This window comes from Anarrhichthys ocellatus, unplaced genomic scaffold (genome assembly GCF_004355925.1).
Source record: "Anarrhichthys ocellatus isolate YVR2014 unplaced genomic scaffold, GSC_Weel_1.0 scaffold2, whole genome shotgun sequence".
In the NCBI taxonomy this organism is placed as follows: Eukaryota; Metazoa; Chordata; class Actinopteri; order Perciformes; family Anarhichadidae; genus Anarrhichthys; species Anarrhichthys ocellatus.
Window position 1 is genome coordinate 1,119,574 of NW_022280032.1, and position 18,726 is coordinate 1,138,299.

Genomic DNA, 18,726 nt, shown 5'->3' on the forward strand with positions numbered 1-18,726 from the left:
TAACCTATATGCATGAGTCCCACACTGTCTGGACATGTAGGAATGTCTTTATAGTTTAATCACAAACATCTGACTGTCTACAGATAACAGAGGACCGACCGGTCTGACTGCTTCTGTTCAGATGACACGCTAAAACGACTCACTAATTGTTTGACTGTTTGCTTTCGTCACGACTGAGTATTTACTGACATAATTAGTGAGTGATGTTAAAGTCACTGACAGAGAGAAGAGGTATTTAGTTCCTATACTTGTGTAAAAGTACTAATACCACACTGTAAAAATACTCCACTACAAGTGGATCAGCAAAATGTATGACAAGGGAAATAATTAATTGTGCAGCAAAACGTTTCCCGTCTGTGTTTTACTATTATATTATATTACATATGATGTTTCTGGATTAATATTACTTCTGCATTAATGTATAAACTTCAAACTTCATCACAAACATTCAACATCAACACATCTGGAGTTACCTGGTTTTACCTGAACAGGAAAACTGTGATTTGTAAAGTAAATAAAGACTCAAGTAAAGTACCTTGAACGTGTACTTAAGTACAGTACTTGTACATGTAGTCTACTTAGTTTCATTCCACCACTGCTTACAGACTGAAGGACACACATTTACATCTAAGTGACTGTTTCATTGACTGGCTGATCTGAAAGTCTCCTTCCGCTTCTGTGCACCACCTGAACAGGTGTTAGCCAATCACCACCTGCTGCTTACCTGTCGACCTCGATGAGGCTGAACAGGAAGCCGAGCCGGTACCGCGTTGGACACCCTCACAGTGAGAGACGTGAAGAGGGAACAAGGTGAGGAAGGAAGGAAAGAGGGAGCAGATGAAGGTTTTCTCACCGTGAACCTGAAGCTGAGGCAAACTTTCCCTCCTTCTCTTCTTTACCAACGGTCCAGACCCGGTTACAAAACCCGCTACAAGCCGGGTCAAATCTGCTCCAAACCGGTCCTCTTCTAGACCCGCTCCAGACCACCTCCCTTCTCTCCCTCGAGCTACTCAGTCCAGCTGTGGAGGTTTTTAGGCGGTAGTTAAAAACCAAGTTAAAAAAGGCGAAACCGTCCGTGTCTACCTGTCCATAACAATCACTGTGCCGTGGGCGGGGTAGCCCGGAAGTGACGCCATCACGCTGTGCTCTTAAAGCGAACGTCCGAAGCGCAGTCAGGCGGAACCTTTAGAGGCGGAACCTTTATGAGCGGAACCTTAAACGGGCACTTCTCTGTTTCTGGGGGGAACTTTTAACTAATTTAGTTTCACAGCCAGTTCAGTGGTAGTACTGTGTTGAGACATGTGAATAAACTGGTAGATTCAGCTGTCAAGACTGCATATAACTGCTTATAACCTGCGTTGTTTCAGCTAAGAGGCGGACATGCTCTCCACGATCCAGAACACCGACGTGAAGCAGGTAAGTCTCACCTGAGGCGGGTTTTATTTTAAGGACTGTCTCTTCTGCAAAGACATATCATGTAATCCAGATGTAATCCAGCTCTGGTAAATATTAGACATGCCACGCTGTATTCTGTGCCATTTCTCAGCGTTTATCACCAGATTGCATTTAAATAATCACGTATTTTATTGACAGTTTCCTCATTTTCTGTAGAACATCACGGACATAAAGCTCATAAAGTAAATGAGCTTTATGTCCGTTGTCAAAATCCGAGAGCGCAAATGAGATCCACGCGCAAATCAAACAACACACACAATGGAGACTGGGCCCGCCCACTTACTGTCAACAAGAAAAACTACTCGCGAGCGCGCAGGTTAAAGTTTCGCGAGCGACTTTTGCTCACGCGAGAGGGAATTTCGCTCGCGGAGTGATGTAAAAGCGCTCGTCAAAGTAAAATACGCGCACGTGGTTCTCATTTGTGCTCTCGGATTTTGACAGTGATTTGCCTTCATAGCGACAAACCTATTTTAAAAGTAAATGAAAATGGATATATAGTGTGTGTTATGTATGCTGAATTGATGAACGGGAACTGGTAGTTTAAATACACTATAAGTCAATTTTAAACTATGATATATCTTCACCTGTTGCTGGCACAATGATAAAATGGCATGTTTTGTGATGGGGATTCAGACGCAGAATATGAGGCTAAAATTAGGAGTGTCTGCCAAGACTCAAGAGACTCTGGCTGCACAGAACAAGCACAACTATTCTTTCAGACAGTGAGACATTGTTCAATAGCGTTTTCTAAAATGTGCAGCATGCTTTGGTTAACATGATTATATGAGGTCAAAGGCCAGGTTTCACTTCAAATGATGTTATTTTCTTCTTTCAGCAGTGTTTTAATGTTGGTCCTGTGATGAACCTCTGGTGATTTCATACACGTCCTGTGTGTGCTGAGTATTGTTGGATGAAGATGCAGGTTTTGTGTCTTCCTCTACAGAAAGATGCTGATCGTGCAGTCGTCGTTGCGGTCACGACTCGTGCAGTGTTTGAATCTGATGATGGTGATGGTGTGTACGGAATGGGCGTTGCTTTCCCGTTGCTGCAGGTCAGAATTAAACATACATTTAAAACGTTTTACTGCTGTTTTTGTGTGTAGAGATAAATTGTTATCCATCTTAGATTCCTGTATGTAAGAATAGTTTATTATTCATTCATATACCTTCTTCCTCTGTGCCATAGCGCTCCATATTTGTCCATAAAGAACAATATAGAATAACACCAGATGGAAGCTCTAAAGGAACATTCTTGATTTGGTTCATAATTCAGGCGCTGCAGAGAGTGAACCAACGCCTGCTGGAGGAAAATCCTGCTGAGTCGCTGCTGTTTGTTGTCGTCCTGATCACCACCGACAGCCAGCAACAGCAGCAGAGCTCCCTCATCATCAGCAGCACCAGACATTACGGTAATCTAACTTTAACCATCAACTCTATCACCAGACATTACGGTAATCTAGTTCTAACCATCATCTCCATCACCAGACATTACGGTAATCTAACTTTAACCATCAGCTCCATCACCAGACATTACGGTAATCTAGTTCTAACCATCGTCTCCATCACCAGACATTACGGTAATCTAACTTTTAACCCTCAACCTACAGATTACAGTCAACAGCTGATCAGAGTTGAAGTTTTTGTAGTCCTGTTGAAGACTTCCTGTCATGATGTCATCGTCGCTCTGTTGCAGGTCTTGAAGTCGGCCGGTTCTGCTTTTCCAGTCAGGAGGATTTCATCGAGAGTTTACTGAAAAATGATGTGCAGCTCTTCCTGTCGACGGACAGAAATGAGGTGCTGCAGGCGTCACAGAAAGGTCGGGAGGTTTCTTCTTCTCTGGCATTAATCAGAGCTGATGTGTGATTGATATCCAGTTGTTTAGATATTTTAGTCTGGACCAAAGACATATTACAACATTATAAATATTCAAACTAAAGGAACACTTTATCCCCAAATAGACTATTTGTATACTCAGAACCTCCCTTTGTTGCCCCACAGTGGCCCTAATGCTCCACTGTACTTGTCAGGATGTATAAATATTGATCTTAAAAAACATTTATGAGCAACGTTGGTCGCTTTCAACTTGTATAGTTTCCTCCTCAAAGCTCAGTTTACCCAGAAATCAGTGTGTTTTGATAATGTTTGTTAATGTGTTGACCGGTGTCCAGGTACATGTGACGTTGGAAGGTGAACCATCCTCCTTGTCATTGGTCCAGGTGTTCTCTCGGCGGTGCTGGACCGGCAGGTAGCTCCGCCAGAGCAGCTCAGAGTGATATTGTGCGGGGACGCCGTCGTCCGGCCCGACACTGGCCCGGTGCCGGCGAGCCAACAGGCCGCCCAGGTATACTCGCAGCGACACCCCGCTAATATGTCGTCTTTACAGTTTTAATTAAGATTTTTCCAAAGCGTAGTTCAACGTTCTTGCTTCGCAGAGTTTCTCGGCTCGGCTCGGCGAGATGCGGCGGAGGTTCGGCATGCTGGACAGCCCCCTCAGCATCGTCCTGGTGACGTCGAGCGGGGGCAGGGAGAGCTGCGGCGTCGCCCTGCGGACGCTGCGGTCCCGCGGGCTGAGCGTGGACGAGGCGTACTGTCTGGCCGGGGCCCCGCGGAGCCCCATCCTGTCCGTGCTGCGACCTCACTTCCTGCTCAGCGACGGCGTCATTGACTGATGACATCATGAGGGGGGAGTGCACTGTCACATGACCTCACAAGAGCTCCACTGTGTCTTTAAACCAAGTTGCCTAAACCGCAGAATAAATTTCAAGTCAACAAATGTTTTCAGCTCATTGAGCCTTAAAGAGCCAATCAGTGATAAATTATGTAAAGCTAAGCCCCGCCCACCACCAACATTCCAACCACAGGATTGGACACTGTCACACAGCAGTAAACTAGTTCTATATCTTTTGATGACTAATGTGTGTTTTAATTTGAGCTCTCTTAATTGGATGATATAAATAAACCTGAATAAATCACAAACGTTTCACCCTGTAGTTAACTGTATTATCACTTTAACTCTGATCCTGTTATTAATGAGGAGAAATGTATACTACTAAATTGAACTCCTTGTGTTTGACTGTTGAATCTTAATGGTGGGATGGCTCCAGTTTCATTATCTACACGTATTTGAAAGCTTCTGTTGTAAATGTAGAAACGTTCTGCTACTTTGTCTGTTACTTTGCGTTTACTTGCAGCGGTATGTTGGATTACTGTCTGTATTTTGAGTTTCTTCATGTCCTCTGCTGCTCCGTCACTTAGTTTTAGACCAGCTCAGCTCAGGATGTTGATAAAACAGCTTCACCTGTTTCTAAAGCTCTGTATGCACATATAAAATATTTTTAAAATGGAAATGCAGTTATGTTTTTGTAGCTGTGGTGTTTAAAAATGACCAGCAGATAGCAGCAGAGAACTTTAGTCAGTAAAGTGTTTAAGACACAAACAGGCAGATAATACAAAACAACTGGCTGTTAATTACATTATTGTTTTTTTAAGAGGGTTCCAGGGTCCTTGGAGAGGCAGCATTGTTCCTTGACAAGTTTCTAGGTTTCCATAAATAAATTACAGGAATCTTTGGGGAAGTTTCAGGTGTCATTGAAGAGGCTCCAGTGGTCCTTGATGGGTTTCGTCTGTAGTCCTGAATGCTACAAAGGCCCTTGAGACGGTTCCAGGTGTCCTAGAAGAGGCAGCAGGGGTCTTTGGGGTCCTTGAACATTTGGAGTTTTGTCGTCTGTCTTACAGGCTGTTGGACATCTATCCATCCACAGTGACTGGAAGTACTGAGATGTCATTTACTTCCTGTGTTGTGCACTGATTTACCATTTTTGTCTTTCATTAAAGTCTGTACGTTTGGTTTTACTGAGATTTTAGATTGTGTCAGTTTTAATGTTTGGATTTGTAATGGTATGGTGGTCCTTGAGCAGGTTTCAGATGTGCTTCCAGGGTTCCTCTGAGGGTCCTTGAGGAGGCCTTGTGCTCCTTTAAAGGTTTATGAGGCCTTGGAAGATATTCCAGATCATGTTATAGATCATAAATATAATCAGAACAACAGAGTGTATCCAGAGATTCCAGCAGGTTCATGTGATCAGTTTCAGTCATCGGAGGATGTAAATCAGACGGAGGCTGAGTCGATGTCATCGGGAGCCGCCGCCTCGTTTCTGCTGCCACAAATTAAAACATGTTCAGTGAAATGAAACGGCTTGGTGTGGTCGTCTGTTTCTGACAGTTTCATATGATCCGTAGCAGAAAACACTTTGTTTTCATTATCCTGAGTGAGGTTTCTGATGAATGCTGCCATCATCAGCTCCTGTTCAGCTCCACGTCCTGAACACAAACATATTTAATTTAAAACAATAGACCGCCAGGAAGTTTTGTTTCTGCTGCTGAAACAAAACTTGTATGAACTAATTCAGTCTATAAATGAACTTGGATCCTATTCCTTCTCTTAAAGGAGAAAGATATAAAATAGACAAGACATCAGGATTAATTCATTGCTGGGTTTAACCTCTTTGTAGTATAAGTGGTTCCAATAGCTCCTAGTTATCTAACAAGGTTCTAGTGGTCCTTGAAAATCCTAGTGGTAACGTGGTGGCACCCTCATTAGGTTTTAAGGGTCTTTCACGAGGTTTTTAGCAGTCCTAAAGGAGGTTGTATTGGTCTTTGACAGGGCTCCACTGGTCCTTCAAGTGATTTTGTGGGTTCTTGAGTAGGTCCCATGGTCTTCAAGGATGTTTTGTGGCTCCGTAATGTTGTTCTAATGGTTCCTGAGATGGGTTCAGCGAACGTTGAGGAACTCTTGCAGTCCTTGAGGTGGTTCCCAGTGCAGTGGTCCTTCAAAAGGGTTGAAGGGTTCTTGATTGTGTATCCTTGAGTAGGTCCTGGTTTTCCTTGAAAAGGTTACAGTGGTCCTTGACGAACCACCAGAACCTCCTCAAGAACCAGTGGAACCACCTTCAAGGCTCTTCAAGAAAAACCGCTGAAACTCACTCAGAGAGCCTTGGACGTGTGGAGGATCCAGTGGTCCTTGACGGGGTTCTTTATACCAATGGTCGGGGAGGAAGCACCAGGACTTCGTCAGGGGATCCAATGGCCTTAGAGAAAAATTCAGGTTCATTTTAACCTGACGTGTTTTCAATACAAGTGGCTATTGTGGCTCTTTGGGTCGAGCTAACTTTGCACTCGTCACATCCATTTTAGAGATTCAGAGAAACCTGGAATCGCAAAAAGCAAAGTATTTTACAAACTGGAGTTAAATATCACCAGCATCTGGTTCCTAGTTGTGTAATGTTTCTGAGGTTTGGATGACATCACTGCCCAGCTGATCCATCATCATAACAAGGCCTCACATTAAAAAAACACCTTCAGACCAGGGTCAGAGTCCAGGCCCTCAACAGTCCCCGTGGAGGCTGTTCATGATTAGTTAAATTAAAAATTAAAAAGGTCAAAATAGAAAAATAAGGGTTCATATTGCTACAGCGGAGCAAACTGAAGAACTATGAAAGCGATTTGACCACCGATCGGTTTGTGTCGGTCTCAGCAGGGACCCTGATTCAGAGAATACCTGATAGAAAATTAATAACAACATCAGATCAACTCCTTCTCACAACCTCTGAAGTGACTCTCCGACAAAACAGAGCAAAAACAGGAAGTCCTGCTGTCGTTTCTTTTTAAATGTCAGGTTCTGGGAAGAAGAGTGTTACAAGAGCTAAAAGTCAACAGTGACGCTCAACTTGCAGCTGTTTACGTTGCTGAAAAGAAAATATATTATGAGACTAAACGGCAATGAAGCTCCCTCCTCTTTTCTTTACTCTGCTCCTTCTGCTCTCAGCCACAGGCAGGAGGGTGAGGAAGAGGAGGAGGAGGAGGAGGAGGAGGAGGAGGAGGAGGATGTTTAAGCATCTGTTGGATCCTGAAGCAAACTGGAGGGCAGCGGCAGTATGTAAATGACATGTGAAAGCAGTGTGAAAATACTGGCTGACTGAGCAACACTGAATTAAACTGTAATCACATTTAGTTGTTTGTGAACACAAAACTGGCATTTACTACTGTTCCGTCACGTTTTTTAATCATAATAAGAATACAAATCGAAAGCATATCAAAGTTAGTTTCCTTCAAATCACTGCTCTGATTTTAGAAAAACACTGAGGACGTTGCACCAAGACAGTGTCGCCTGGAAACAGGTGAGGTCATGTGACTGCATCATTGCATTTCATCATAGCTCGTGTTTCCTGAGAGGAAGACTGATGTTCACACGTTAAGTCTGGCCTGCAGCGATGATTTCAGATTGACTGAGTTAAAACAGCAGCTGAGCTCCGACACCCATCCAAACGCTCTGAATGTGAATCCTATGGACTCGTTAACACCCGTTCATACGTCAGATTAACATAAACCACGAAGCGGAGGAGACCGACAGCCTGTCGGCTTGATCAGCGTGTTTTCCCTCAGGGACTCAGCGTGACCTATTTGTAGCCTCCTGACAACTGGAGGGGACTCTTATTTCTTAATGGAAGGAACTGTGAACTTTCACACTGATTAAAATGTCTAATATTTCTGTTATTCGTTTTATTTTTTTATGCTAATTCAAGAAAAACCGCAGTGGCGGCATGCTAACATCCAAAAAATAAGGGAAATGAGGAGGATGTGTCCAACAAATACAGGACTTACAACCAGCGATCTCTCAGCCAGGAGACCACTGTTCCCTGTATGAAACGAGACCACTGTGCAACCATGCTAGACATGTCAACGCCAGAAACCACTGTGCAACTACCCTAGCCATGTATAAAAACCAGAAACCACTGTGCAACCACCCTAGCCATGTCAACGCCAGAAACCACTGTGCAACCACCCTAGCCATGTAAACGCCAGAAACCACTGTGCAACTACCCTAGCCATGTATAAAAACCAGAAACCACTGTGCAACCACGCTAGCCATGTAAAAGCCAGAAACCACTGTACAACCACCCTGGCCATGTATCAATGCCAGAAACCACTGTGCAACCACCCTAGCCATGTATCAATGCCAGAAACCATGTGCAACCACCCTAGCCATGTAAACGCCAGAAACCATGTGCAACCACCCTAGCCATGTATCAATGCCAGAAACCACTGTGCAACCACCCTGGCCATGTATCAATGTCAGAAACCACTGTGCAACCACCCTAGCCATGTATCAATGCCAAAAACCACGGTGCAACCACCCTAGCCATCGTACTTAAATGATCGTATGTCCACAACATGAAAATGTTTTATAGTTTCACTCAGGTTGTATTCAGCCTCCATGATGTTTCTGATCTCTTGATTTAAAAAAATCCAGATGTTGAGACTAAACGGTAGCAGAGGATTCCTGCAGTTTGCTCACTCTGGGGGGGGAGGGGGGGGGGGGGTATTCCTCCTGTAAACCAAATAATGTCAACCTGTTCAAACCTCCAAATCTCTCCAAGAGTATTGAAGGCTTTTACTTTGAAACTCTTTGATCCTAAAGAGGCTTTGGTTTAAACTTTATTTCACATCTAGTAATAAATGATGCACAAGGGGGCCTCTTTACCTGACTTCTGTGTCTTCTATCACATTGTTTAAATATTAAATATTAAAGGAGTTTACCTGAATTATCGGCATTTTTTAAGCAGTTTTGAATTGGCAGAAGAATCTTTTTTTTAATAAACCAAGTAACATTAAAAACATACCTGAATTTTCATCTTAATGAAGATGGTTAATGGTTTATCTCCATGGTTTAAGGGTGTTCAAAAGGCATAAATAAAACAACTCTCTTACATGACCTACATTTTGAATAAAAGTGAATATTCAGGGTTTGCTTTCATGCTTTTGGTCCATTTTAAGGAGTAATTTACTTGTTAATTAAAGGCTCTGGAAATTAAGGGGTTTAGTTGTCGTGTTTTCCAAATGAATGAACAGATTATGAGCACACAAACCGCCAGACATGAAACTAAAGCACAGAGACAAATGTCTATTGTGAAGCACTCATGATCTGTGTATTATCATGTGTCATAATCCTAATCTACCAGGAATTTTAAAAAATCCCATTAAATGTCTTTAATTACACCTCTAAAGTGAAATAATGCCTTTTAAAGGTTTATGTGTAGCCTATATATTGTATTTTATAATATTGTGTAATATATATATATTCGCTTCTTGTTACTGCACCTCTCTGCCCTCTTTAATTAATTGACTGTTAAATGAAGTTGTGGATATTTTTTGCAGCGGGCGCTCGTCACCTCACACACGCGCGCACCCACACTCTCACACACACACGGACAGAGAGACAGACTGACAGACAGTCAGATAGACAGACTGTGTCCTGCTGGAGCTCAAGGACGGAAGGACACCGTAAAGCGCAGCTGATAAGCGGCTTTAATCGGCTAATTTGGCCCCAGTGGCCTTTAGCAGGCTGCAGGTAAACACCCGCAGTCCGACACACTCACCGCTGTTTGACCGCAGAGACGCCTCGCTTGGTCGTCACTCTTCACCAGAGCAGAGACATGGACTTCCTCCTTCACTTTCTCATGATTTGAGGATTTTTATCGCGCTTTTGATCAAATCTGTTTTGTCATCTTCAGACACAAAATGTTTTTTTTCAAGAGGACAAACAGAACTTTATGAGCACTTGTTTAACAATTATGAGTTAGCGGTGTAAATGAGTGTTTTTATTTTGTGGATAAAACCAAACTCAACCTGTTTCCATCCAGTTTTACGCGGAGTTTGTTTGCGTAAAGTGCGCACCGGAGCGCTCTGGAGCTCCATGTCAGAGTCTTGATTCTGTGACAACATGATGAGACCAAAGTGCGGGAACCGGAGTCCGGCCCGGACTTCATGAGAGCTCGGTGGCCGCGCTGCTGTGGCTCGGACCGGGGACGGAGCGGAGGAGCCGCGGCGGAGATGGCGGCCAACCTGAGCGCGGCGGCGGCTCCAAAAGGTGCCGCGGGGGAACACAATGTGCCGGCTCTGTTGTTCGGCGTGCTGCTGATCGTGGTGATCATCTGCGGGAACCTGCTGGTGTGTCTGAGCGTGTTCACCGAGAAGGCGCTGAAGACCACCACCAACTACTTCATCGTCAGTCTCGCGGTGGCGGATCTGATGCTCGCGGTGCTCGTGCTGCCGCTCTTCGTCTACTCCGAGGTGAGATCAACCGCATCACGCTGTCTGTAGAAATATTAGCCTACACGTTAGTTTGAGTTCAGGGTACTTTGTTATACCCTAAACACCTTTAAATGACCCAAATAACCCTAACCCCTGAAATCACACCAAACACCTTCATTTAAATTAAGGTGACCAGCGTTCCCTTAATTTGTCCATTAATTTAGAAAAGCAATAACCTAACAGCAATAACCTAAACATCTTTATCTAAGGGGTGCTTGACATTGTTCCCAATTTACACATCAATCTGTAATATACGAATCTATTAAATTTCACATTACCCCTTTAAAACGCCTTAATGATCAAATTATGTAAATTCTAAGGGGTGCATGACTTTCCCAGTAATTAACATTAATTAGCTGCTGCTGACAAAAAAACATTAGACAGATGTTTTCTCTGTTATCCGTGTGTCGTCTAGGTCAGTACAGTAAGGGGGTTTTAATGGTGTATCTGCATGGTATATCAAGTTTTTAAATGGTTAGAAATCTCTCAAAAGTAACTTAAAAGCCCGGAAGTCATCACAGAAACGGATATTTCAAGGTCTAAGTTAAAGGATGGCGGTCATGTCATTTGGTCAGGGGTTGGTAAGAAGTTCCACACCTTAAACATCCTTTAAACCACGCAGGTAAACCAGTACATTTGGCTAATTGTTCATTTTAAGGCTATATGGTTGTTTTAAACCCCTTGATATATAAAAAACATTAATTTATCCATTAATCATCCCATTAAAGTACATCAATAAGTTACTGTAGGCCTATTGGTAATTTAATGGGATTTTAAGGTAAAAATTTTTTAATAAGAATTCCTTTTTTTAGATGGTCACAACAGGTACATTTTCATCTTGTGACCTTATGACCAGATCTTTACTGAGGGAATTCTTTTTAACAGCAAGCCGATATTAAAAACATAAAAACAACTATGAAAACCCAACGGAAGACATTAATAAAAGTGATGAGAAAAGCAATAAGAACCGGGATAAGAGGAAGTGATGAACAAAGAGAAAGTTTATTGTTTCTTAGAACTAAGAGTTTTAAACTGGGGGTTTAGAAGGACTACGGTTAAAAAAAGAAAGAAAGGTGAATGGCCTCATGTCGAGCCGTCAGTGTCTGGTTTGTCCATTCTGGGCCACCGTAGAAACATCCGAGGAGAGGATCCGCTCCGTATATGTATATAAACGGCTCATTCTAACAAAAACACAATTCTTATTTTTGGGTGATTATTATACATTTATGAAATGCTAATACAGGTCCTTTAATAATCTGAATATTGAATGCAGCACATTTAATTACATTTTTTAATGCAGGAATTAGGAGTTTTCTCGTAACAAAGTATTTCTGGTATTACTCATTTTACTTTTGCAGAGGATCAGTTCAATGTTAAGAGGCCAAAAGCCAAGAGCTCATATTATTTTACTGTACACAAATGTAACAGCTGCAACTATCAGATGAAACAATCTCGCATCAAGGTTTACTTACTTGTATCAGAGCTTTCGACCACATCACATGTTCTTCAACAGCAAATTGAGTTTGCTCAGCTGTCAAAGAACTTTAAATTATTTTGATCTCTCTCTGCACCTCTTATCTACAGATTCTTGTCCATATTGGCTTAAACGTTGAATATTTTAAATTGAAATAACTAAGCTGACGAAGTCATCTCAATTAAAGGGCCACTTACTGGCTTGTTCTGGAGACTCAATCACACAGTCAATAAAGCTCTTCAGCAGATGAAGTGGTTTTCTGAATGGTGGTGTAACCTCATTATAATCTGAGCACGGCGCGTCCTCTATGCCGACCTAGAAGCCGGCCTTCACTGTCGGTGAAGATCATGTTTTACCTTCAAACGCTCAAAGACACGCAGACAAATGGACCTTGAGTGGAGGTTGTTTGTTTTTTATCTATTTCCATTAAGGTCGTCAAAAAATGATTCAGAACTTCAGTCGGCAGGAAAACTGTCACTACGAAGCTGAATACCTTCATCGCTTTAATTCATCATTAATTGTGTTTCAATGGTTTTTTAAGGGGGCAACTCATTAATTGTAACATATTTAGGTATTTTTAAGAGCTTAGTTTCCTTGTTGAGTTTTTAAAAGGAAAAATTGACCAAATGACACAAAAGCCATTCCTTAAAATACCTCTAAAGACCTGAAGTGATGCTTTCATGCTTTTTTGTTTTTGAAAAACCTTTTAACCATGCAGATAGCTCTCAGACCACCGTAATATATATATAGTGTTTTATTTTTATAATTGATGTATATGTGCAGTTATATATTTATTCACTTCTTTTTTAATTTGCATTATATAGTTAATTCCTTTTTTTCTTTGATATTTTCATAATTTTTTTATTTGTTTGTGCATTTTATTTGCATTTTTATTATTTAGTTATTTATGTATTTATTGTGATTATTGAACTATATATATTTTTTTTTTTATTAATTATGTATTCATATTTTCTTTTGAAAGTGTATAATTTATAATATAATATAATAATTAATAATTTATTCTGAGTTTTAAAATCAGTGAACTGTCGCTGAACACCAGCTAATCCTTCGGTGAAGCTCCGCCCCTCTTGTGACATCACTGAGCGGACTCAGATTGACCTCTGACTGCAGCAGAGTGACACGATCGTCTCATAATTGATATTATTTACTATTTGCTTTATCGTCATTAATTAATTAACCTTTAACTATTTTTCGCAGTGATCACAAGCTGACTGATGGAGGCAGGAAATCCTCTTTTTCATTAACAAGATCCACTTTGAATGAATGTAAACAGTGAACACTTAATGAACACTTGTGCTGTCACAGTCTTTGTGCATCAGAGAACAACAGACACACACTGTACATTCCTCCGGAGGTCAGCTCAGCTGTGGGGTCCGAGGTCAGCTAAAGGGGCCTCACAAATAACAATGACAACGTGTCCGTGTTTGTTAGTTTCCCTTCATTCTTTTGTTTGTGTTTTAATCCATTCATCGTGTTGTTTCCTCCTCACAGTTTATCTTTTGTTTGGTTTGTAATTCAAACTGTTTTTGTTTTTATTGTCCGACAAACATTTGACCTCAAAAAGTAAAGTAATTCAATTTGATATATATTCTTGTCTTTGGGGTAAATTAAGTGATTTGTAAAGAGCATTTATGACTAAATTCTAAAATAAATAATTTTTGAGTTTTTTAGAGGGTAATTCATATTTGTATTTATTTATGTTGTGTTCATATGCTCATTGAAATATTTTATTCACATAATTTTAATTTGCATTAATGCATTTATTTGTTTTATATCATTCAGATTTTTAAAGGATTTACTTTTTAAATGGATTATTTTATTAGATTTATTTATGTTATTTATTTGTTAATTTGTACTTTTATTAAATTCGTAAGTATTTATTTATGTTTTAAATATTTGCACGTTTATAGATTATTTATTCACATTTTTGTCTGTTAGTGTATAATTTATTCATTAATTTAATATATGTGTGCATTATTTTATTATTGTAGTATTTATTATGTGTTATCTATTTATTTTCCAGATTTTCAATGTGTTTGTTGTGTGCGTAGTTTGTATGTTAATGTTGCGTTCGAGTGAACGGACTGAGTACGTTTCTTTCAGTTCCAGGGCGGCGTGTGGACCCTCAGCACCACCGTCTGTGACGGCCTGATGACCATGGACGTGATGCTGTGCACCGCCTCCATCTTCAACCTCTGCGCCATCAGCATCGACAGGTCAGTGCTCACCTGCACAGGTACACGCAACCATTCAGCCGGTCAGTCTGCGAAAACAGGATTTAAATGCTGATATCAGCAGTCGTCCGTCTGACGCTCAACCTGCTGCAAGTTTTTAGGTGGTTTGTACTCGTCAGCTCGTCAGTGGTGGGAGAAGTACTCTGATCTTTGTTACAGTAATACTACCACAGTGTAAAAATACTTTTACAATTAGAAGTCCTGCATTCAAAATCTGGAGAATTAAAATGTGTGTATAATATTTCAGAGGCAGAAAGAAGGACCGACATCCTGCCAGTATGAGTAAAAACAGATGCAGTCATCGTTGGGGTTTAAAGTCCATGAATTACTCCAGGAAACATAAAATATCTAAAAGATCTGAGTGAATGTTTCACCAGAGCTGTTTTACATCACGGTGAATTTTCCGAAGTGAAGATGCAAAATCTGCAGCTTTGCAGCTCAAACAAAAACCCTGCAGAAACATCAGAGGAGACTGAAGAATCAAAGTTCTGCCGTAAGTTCTCACCGGAGCTTTTAGTCGGCCTTCTGGTCCGGGTCGACCAGCCGATTACTCCTAAACCACAGACCTACGGGACACCACACTGAGAGTTTCAGCTTTCCATCAGAAAGGTCGTCGGGGTCAGACGGTTCACTCTCATGTGGAAATACGACGATGACATTTTATGTCTGTTTCCTGTAAAAAGAACCAAAAGAAGAAAAATCGGAGGCTGCGCTCACGGTGATGAACAGCCAGCTTCGCTCTGCGCTCGTTAGCTTGACGCAATGAGATTATCCGAACTGTCGGCCGATGTTGACGGATGAAAACATCGGAGCTGCTCCTCAAATCTGATGTCGCGACTCCAGATAAATACGATTAGGTCAGAGACTGATGGAGGCAGTGAAGCTAACGTGGAATGATGGTGATGATCCAAAGCTTTTTGTAGCCGCCGGCAGCAGTTAGAGGTTTAAGATTCAGAATGATTCAGCGGATCCTGAAGGTCTGCAGAGACTCCACCGGGCCACGGGCTTCTGGTCCCTCTGCAGGTTGGATGGGTTTAACAGCAAACTGACTGATGACCTGCTGCCAATCAGGGACGGATTAGTACACAGGACCAGGGGCCTGAGCCAGAGGAGCCTCTGAATGAAGTGACTGTTATTAAGTTGTATCAGCCAGTCAGAAGTCTTCTGTCCATAAGTCCAATATAGATCCTGTTGAAGAGTAGCGCCACCTGCATACCTCAAGCTATCGTGCTGAAATTTCCTCCTCATATTCCTGCTCCTCAGCAGATGAACCCCTTTACGTTTTAAAAGTGCAATATACAGGATTCAGAGCATTAATATAGCAGCACGTAGAGACATATGTAATGGAGTATTGTCGACCTGAGCAAAGAATGAAGTCACTCTCTCTCTACAGAGAAGTGTGTTGTTATCCGAGCTTCTCCTTTCTGTGCACCGGCTGCGCTGCTTTCAGTGCATGTTAGCTCTTCACTGCTTTCATACAACGGTTACAGCTGAAAAACGCCATTCCGACCGACTGCTTCGTGGTGGAGGCGTACAGCACCCACCCTCTGGTTTCCCCCGCCGATCAACACTGTGAGCTCAGCACTGCTGCTGTAGTTTGCACTGTTAACGCTGTTAGCACCGTTAGCTTCTAGCCGCCCGATCACCCATTGAGAGCCCAGTGGAGGAAAGCAAAACGCTGCCAATCTCATATAAAGCACGTTTAATGACCACCCATGAGTACTGTACATATTTACTTCCCCCACTGGTAACTGGTGCTGGCTCTAAGGGCCTTTCCCATTTCCCAGTTTGTTTTCCTGGATTCCTTTCCTCGCCTCCTCTCCTTGTGTCTTAGTCTAACCCACTAGAGATGCGAGCAGAGGAGGCGAGGAAAAAAAGACACAAAAATACTACATCCCTGCAGTACTCGCTGTGTGTCACGCCTCTTTTATTCGGTGCAGAAAAGACTTCCGCAAAGGATGCACCGTTGTATTCTTGCTTATAGCTCCTCCAGAAATTGAAACGTCGTAAAAGAGCCTAAAGAATATCTAAATCATCAGGATGTTTTGTGTTGGTATTGTTGGTGGCTGTAATGAACCCTGCAGCAAAAAAAATGCCACAAACACTAACCTGACAAACATTTTAAATGAATATCATAAAAACATTTTTTCCACAGTTAGTCCAGGCTGTCAGTTTGTTATTTCAGGTGCAGTCGATCGTAAACTCTCCCTTATTGTTGCAGGTTCATCGCCGTCTTAATCCCTCTCAACTACAACAGGAAGCACGTGGACCTGCGGCAGACGGTGCTGCTGTCGGCCACCTGGATCGTGGCCCTGGCGGTGGCCTCGCCCATCATGTTCGGCATCAACAACGTGCCAGGCCGCGACACCACCGAGTGTAAACTGGAGAACGACGACTACGTCCTGTACTCGTCCGTGTGCTCCTTCTTCATCCCGTGTCCCATCATGCTGCTGCTGTACTGTGGCATGTTTCGCGGCCTGCGGCGCTGGGAGGAGGCGCGGAAAGCCAAGCTGAAGAGCAGCATCCAGGCCTGCCGCAAGCTGCAGGAGGCCGCCGCCTCGCTGCCGCCGCTGGCCTCGCTGCCGCCACCGCTGCCGCCCATCATAGAGCGGGAAATGACGGATAATCTAGACGAGCCGACCGCCTTCCCGTCCCCGGACAAGCCCTTCCACTCGTCGGGGTACAGGGACAGCCTCGTGCCGACTGTCAGTTTTGCAGAGATCAAGTTCAACCCGGACCCTCGCCGGAGGAAGACGGCCAAGATCAACAACCGGGAGAGGAAGGCCATGAAGGTGCTTCCTGTCGTTGTGGGTGAGTTCACTTCCTGTTTAGCAATCGTATTACTGCTGAGTGAAGTCGATGCAGATGTGTCTTTAAACTTGCATTCTCTCTACTGACCATCAGGGGGCGACTCCTCTAGTTGTATAGAAGTCTATGAGAAAATGACTCTACTTCTCTCTTGATCTATTACCTCAGTAAACATTGTAAACATGAGTTTATGGTCTCAATCTCTAGTTTCAAGTCTTCTTCAATACAGCATGATGTTCATTTAGTAACTTATGGTCCATTTAGAGTCAAATAGACCATAAAGCGGGGTATGCTTTAGGGCGGGGCTACTGTGATTGACAGGTCGCTGTTGCTGCCTTAGACGTATTCGACGTCTCTTTGTGTCACTCCTCCGCAATATGGTCACCTCCGTTCATAGGTTGCAAAAAATCGCCGAACCAACGGGAGACGTCACAATGACTTCGTCCATTTCTTATATACAGGCTATGAATCCCACTGTATTTCTTGGCCGCCTCACCTCCACCTCTGATGTCGGGTCAGAGGCTGAGCGTACCTGAACGCCTCATCTCCATCTCAGATATCGGGTCAGAGGCTGAGCGTACCTGAACGCCTCATCTCCATCTCAGATATCGGGTCAGAGGCTGAGCGTACCTGAGCGCCTCATCTCCACCTCTGATGTCGAGTCAGAGGCACTAACACATCAGTTAGAAAAGGTCGTCCTATTATTAGCGTTCAGTGTTGGTTCTAATACGTGGAAGTGCGTCCCTTTAGCACACTGCAGCTAATCCTGCAGCTCCCTAATCTGAAATCCAATTATTACGTAAAGCTTGGCCAGACACGATTTTCAGTGTGCAGGTAGTTCTCACGAATCTCTGCTTCGTTAGCTCATCTGACAGTTAAGTAACGCGACCTGAGAGAGGGACTTAACAATATGAATATGGTATCTCATTTGCAAATTGTCTGACCAATAAAATATTTTGCATGAATCAAACTGATCTGGTTTCTGAGTGAACAGAATCAGATTCAGTAATGCAGTTCTTTGGTGTTATGATCCTCTCAGGGATCTTCATTCAGGAAAAAAAGTCAATTTACAAGTAAACTTGTCTGTTGTTCTGTAATTTTGGTTGGTAGAGTGACAGGTAGAGAAATAGGGAGATTTGTAGGCAGGCAGGTAAATTGGTGCTTAGATAGCAAGTTGGTGGACCGGTTGGGAAGTTAGGCTGGCAGGTCAGTTAGAAGTTGAAGCTGTGCCTCATTAGCTAATCTGACAATTAGGTGGCATCCTGTTATTAGGTCTGAATGCAAGTTGGTAGATTGGTAGTTAGGTTAGATACATGATTATGCGACATTCTGGGCAGAGACATGAAAAAGATCCAACCACCCCTCCTACACAGGAGCAAGAGACATACATTTTATAGTTGTTTAGCCTCTTTCTGTGGTTGTTTTGTGTCTCTTTGCAGTTGTTTTGTCTCTTTGTAGTTGCTTTTAGTCTTTTTGTGGCTGTTTTGTTACTATTCCTAGTTGTTCAAGTATTGTGTAGTAGTTTTGCTTCTCTTTGAGGTTGTTTTGTATCTATTCGTAGTTGTTCAAGTATTTTGTAGTAGTTTTG

At 42.6% G+C, this 18,726-nt stretch overlaps 3 protein-coding genes across 5 annotated transcripts in view; 2 read left to right on the plus strand and 1 right to left on the minus strand.

The window, feature by feature from the left end:
* Positions 1-1,134, minus strand: part of LOC116391350 (GRAM domain-containing protein 4-like) — a 16,445-nt gene extending 15,311 nt beyond the window's left edge. Inside the window, exon 1 of one of the 2 annotated variants that reach the window (XM_031861857.1) lies at positions 854-1,134. The gene's annotated coding sequence lies outside the window, so the exon portion shown is untranslated. Of the gene's footprint in view, positions 1-724 lie in introns of both variants that reach the window. The other variant, XM_031861863.1, reaches the window with a different exon arrangement.
* On the plus strand, positions 754-5,317 carry LOC116391367 (cytosolic 5'-nucleotidase 1A). 2 transcript variants are annotated; one of them, XM_031861883.1, is made up of 7 exons: positions 754-810; positions 1,368-1,416; positions 2,399-2,506; positions 2,728-2,863; positions 3,148-3,270; positions 3,671-3,795; positions 3,887-5,317. In XM_031861883.1, the coding sequence occupies exons 2-7, from the start codon at positions 1,381-1,383 to the stop codon at positions 4,121-4,123; spliced, it is 765 nt and encodes a 254-aa protein (XP_031717743.1). In that variant the 5' UTR covers positions 754-810; positions 1,368-1,380; the 3' UTR covers positions 4,124-5,317. The 2 variants fall into 2 exon arrangements, with proteins under 2 accessions (XP_031717743.1, XP_031717734.1); XM_031861874.1 differs by having other exon boundaries at positions 808-1,416.
* Positions 5,318-10,053: 4,736 nt separating this feature from the next.
* The window catches only part of drd4a (dopamine receptor D4a), a 9,326-nt gene continuing 653 nt past the window's right edge, over positions 10,054-18,726 (plus strand). Inside the window, exons 1-3 of the mRNA XM_031857019.1 lie at positions 10,054-10,580; positions 14,200-14,312; positions 16,552-17,141. Coding sequence (XP_031712879.1) covers positions 10,275-10,580; positions 14,200-14,312; positions 16,552-17,141 — 1,009 coding nt within the window. The 5' untranslated portion in view covers positions 10,054-10,274. The remainder of the gene's footprint in view (positions 10,581-14,199; positions 14,313-16,551; positions 17,142-18,726) is intronic.

Excerpts from the sequence above, each read along its gene's own strand:
- LOC116391367 (XM_031861883.1), top strand. The coding sequence starts at position 1,381 with ATGCTCTCCACGATCCAGAACACCGACGTGAAGCAG. Across the intron at positions 2,507-2,727 it reads TTGCTTTCCCGTTGCTGCAG|GCGCTGCAGAGAGTGAACCA; the intron begins GTCAGAATTAAA and ends TTCATAATTCAG. Across the intron at positions 2,864-3,147 it reads CAGCAGCACCAGACATTACG|GTCTTGAAGTCGGCCGGTTC; the intron begins GTAATCTAACTT and ends GCTCTGTTGCAG.